Source organism: Manacus vitellinus, unplaced genomic scaffold, assembly GCF_001715985.3.
Source record: "Manacus vitellinus isolate BGI_N305 unplaced genomic scaffold, ASM171598v3 scaffold_64_pilon, whole genome shotgun sequence".
NCBI classification, from domain to species: Eukaryota; Metazoa; Chordata; class Aves; order Passeriformes; family Pipridae; genus Manacus; species Manacus vitellinus.
Genome location: NW_021940718.1, coordinates 2,793,401 through 2,796,381, shown reverse-complemented (window position 1 = coordinate 2,796,381; position 2,981 = coordinate 2,793,401). Strand labels below are relative to the sequence as shown.

The 2,981-nt window shown below is 66.4% G+C and overlaps 1 protein-coding gene across 1 annotated transcript; it reads right to left on the bottom strand.

Moving 5' to 3' along the window:
• Positions 1-439: 439 nt before the first annotated feature.
• Positions 440-2,072, bottom strand: TBXA2R (thromboxane A2 receptor). The gene is made up of 2 exons (XM_029963931.1): positions 1,171-2,072; positions 440-694 (listed from the first exon to the last, which is right to left on the bottom strand). The coding sequence occupies exons 1-2, from the start codon at positions 1,975-1,977 to the stop codon at positions 440-442; spliced, it is 1,062 nt and encodes a 353-aa protein (XP_029819791.1). The 5' UTR covers positions 1,978-2,072.
• Between the last annotated feature and the right edge of the window lie 909 nt (positions 2,073-2,981).

The following is a 2,981-nucleotide window of genomic DNA, read 5'->3' as shown; positions in this document are numbered from 1 at the left end:
TCGTCCCCACCCCACCTGGGGCTGGCAGTGCTGGTGGGGGTCCCCATCCTGTGCCCCACACCCTCCGGAGTGCACCCAGGTCTGTCCCCTGGGTTGGGGGGCAGCAGGGCACCAGCCCACCCACCTCCCCGAGAACCCCCAAAGCGTGGTGGGCAGTGGCTGTGGGTCATTAAAGCAGAGGCTGGAGGAGAAGGGCTGTTGCTGTGGTTGTCAGCAGGGCTGGGCCCTCTCCCAGGGTCCCCCCCCGGGTGTTCACCCCCAGCGAGCACCGAGAGCTGCACGAGCTGTGCTTTATTGGGGACGGGGAGGGGGGAGCGGCCCTGTGCCCCCTGCCAGGGCTCGGGGGGGGCAGGGAGAGCCCCTGGATGCGGGTGATGGGGACGCACGGAGGGGATGGGACGGGATGGGGGCCCGGCCGTGTCCCCCCGTCCCGGGGGCGCTACTGCAGGACGGAGCCGGCGGTGAGCTTGCGGCGCAGGGAGGGGGTGAGGGACACGATGGAGGGCCGGGGGCGCAGCCGGGGGTACACGCGGTGCAGCACCGCCCGCCGGAACAGGATGTACACCCAGGGGTCCAGGATCTGGTTCCAGGTGACCATGCGGATGTAGATGAGCAGCATCTCCTGCGTGTCCGTGGGCAGCTCCTGGGCCCGCCCGCCGGGCAGGTGCTGCAGCGCCGTCTGCACGATGAAGATCTGGGGGAGGGAAAGGGGCAAAGCGTCACTGGGGGGTCTGTGAGCTGCGTGGGGTGGGGGAAATGATGAGGGTCCAGGCACTGAGCCCCTTGGAAGGAGGTCCCAGGCTGGTTTGGGCACCGGGGAGCACCTGCTCTGCTTGCAGGCAATGCTGAGCCTCAGAGCCCATAACCCAAGGGCCAATGTGGAGTGCAGAGAGGTGGCACAGGGGGACACTGAGACCCAGGGGGGCCTCACCAAGGGGACACCCCCAGACCTAGAGCCTCACCAGCAGGAACGTGATGGGGACACCCTGAGACCTTGGACCTCACTGGGAAGAGCAGGGGGACACCCCCAGACCCAGGAGGGACATGGAGGAGGGCAGAGGGGGGGACACACCAAGGCTGAGGCCCCACAAGGAGGAGCAGGGGGGACACCAAGACCCAGGGGGGACATGGAGGAGCGGTGATGGGGGGGCATCAGGTCAGGGGCCTCACCAGGAGGGGCATCCAGCAGATGGTTGCGATGATCATGATACCCACGAGCTGCACCATCATCTCCACCTCGCTGTCGCGGCGCCGCTGCACCGACTCGCGGTCGTGGTAGACGCGGCAGAGCGTGACCACACTGATGGTGTTGAGGATGAAGGAGAGCAGCACCGACAGGATCCCCAGCAGAGCGAAGAGCAGGCAGAAGATGATGTCGCCGGTGTCGGGCAGGAGGGTGAGGAAGCACCAGGAGCCGGGGAACTGCAGCGTGTACCGGCCCAGCCCCAGCACCGGCAGCAGCCCCAGCAGGCAGGAGAAGCCCCACACCAGCCCCACCATGGCCCAGGCACGGCGCTTGGAGATGCTGGTGGAGCGGGAGAAGGGGCGGTTGATGCCCAGGAACCGCTCCCCGGCCATGGTGGCCCCCAGCAGCAGCGGGCACTGCCCGAAGAACACCATGGAGAAGCCGAGGAAGTTGCAGAGGTGGCAGTCGGGGTCCACCTCGGCCCAGGGGAACTTGATGAAGTGGTAGGGGATGATGACCGAGGCTGTCACCAGCAGCCCCATGAAGTCCGTGACCACCAGCCCGCAGAGGAAGACGAGGAAGGAGGAGCGGGCGTGGCTGGAGAGCTTGCGGGAGGAGCTGAGCAGGACGCAGAGGGCGAAGAGGTTGGAGCAGAGGCCGATGAGGCCGAAGGCCGTGGAGAACCAGGGCGAGGCGATGCTGTTCCGCGCGTTGGCGCGGCCGTCGCTGGCGTTGAACACCCCGAAACACGAGTGTGTCGGCCCAGCCACGCTGCTGTTGGGGGGCTCCATATCCCCCACCCCCTCACGCTCCTTCTGGCAGCTTCAGGCACCCTCCTGGCTCGGCTCCATGGCCTGTGACCCCCACTGCCAGCACCGAGCCCGCCTTGCCCTGCGGGGAGAAGGGAGGGGGTTTAGGGTTGTTCTCCATCACCCACCCTGAGCCTGCAGATGTGGGACCCCCCAGGGCCGTGGAGGGGGACACCCTGCCAGAAGCCCAGCCCATGGAGGGGGACACTGGGACCCCGGGTGCTGCTGGCTCCGCGTGCAGCCGGGGTGGGTGCTGAGGGCCCAGCCCTGCAGCTGCCGGGATTAACCGTCCTGGGCCACGAGCCACGTGGAGCTGCAGCCACGAGGCTGGATCCCAGCACGGCCTGACATGGGCAGCTTGGCTCACTCCTGCTCCCAGGGAACACAGCCTGACACCCCTGGGACGTTTGCCCTCTGTCACAGTGCAGGAACCTGCTCTCAAGGATGCAGGCACAGGGTGGCTGCCCTGGGGCGTGATCCTGATACTCCCCTGTCCCTGTACTGTACTCTTGGCTCAGTGGGGAGAAGCCTCATCCCTGTAGTGTGTGGGGGAAGCTGAGGCACAGGTTGGGACATCCATGTCTGGAGCTGTGTGCTGCAACCCTGGCACTGTGGCCAGGCCACAGCCAGTGTGGGTGACATCCCTGCGCTGCTCCCCTGGACCCCCCGCACTGGGAGCCGAGGGTTTGTGACAGAGAGCACATGGACTGTGGCCATGGGCAGCCTGGTCAGTGCCACTGCCTCACCGGGCAGTGACCCGGGGCCAGGAAGCATCTGGCAGCCGGGAATCAGAATCAGGGAATATCCTGAGTTGGAACGGACCCACGAGGATCATTGAGTCCAACTCCTGGCCCTGCACAGGCTTCTACTACTAATTAGTCCAGGCTGCAAATGGGATGATGGACACAATCCCTTGCAGGGAGCAGACCCCTCCTCTCCTCCTGGGACCCATTTCTCCAGGCTGTGGATGTTCTTGTCACCCCACC

Excerpts from the sequence above, each read along its gene's own strand:
- TBXA2R (XM_029963931.1), bottom strand. The coding sequence starts at position 1,977 with ATGGAGCCCCCCAACAGCAGCGTGGCTGGGCCGACACACTCGTGTTTC. Across the intron at positions 695-1,170 it reads TCTGCTGGATGCCCCTCCTG|ATCTTCATCGTGCAGACGGC; the intron begins GTGAGGCCCCTG and ends TCCCTCCCCCAG.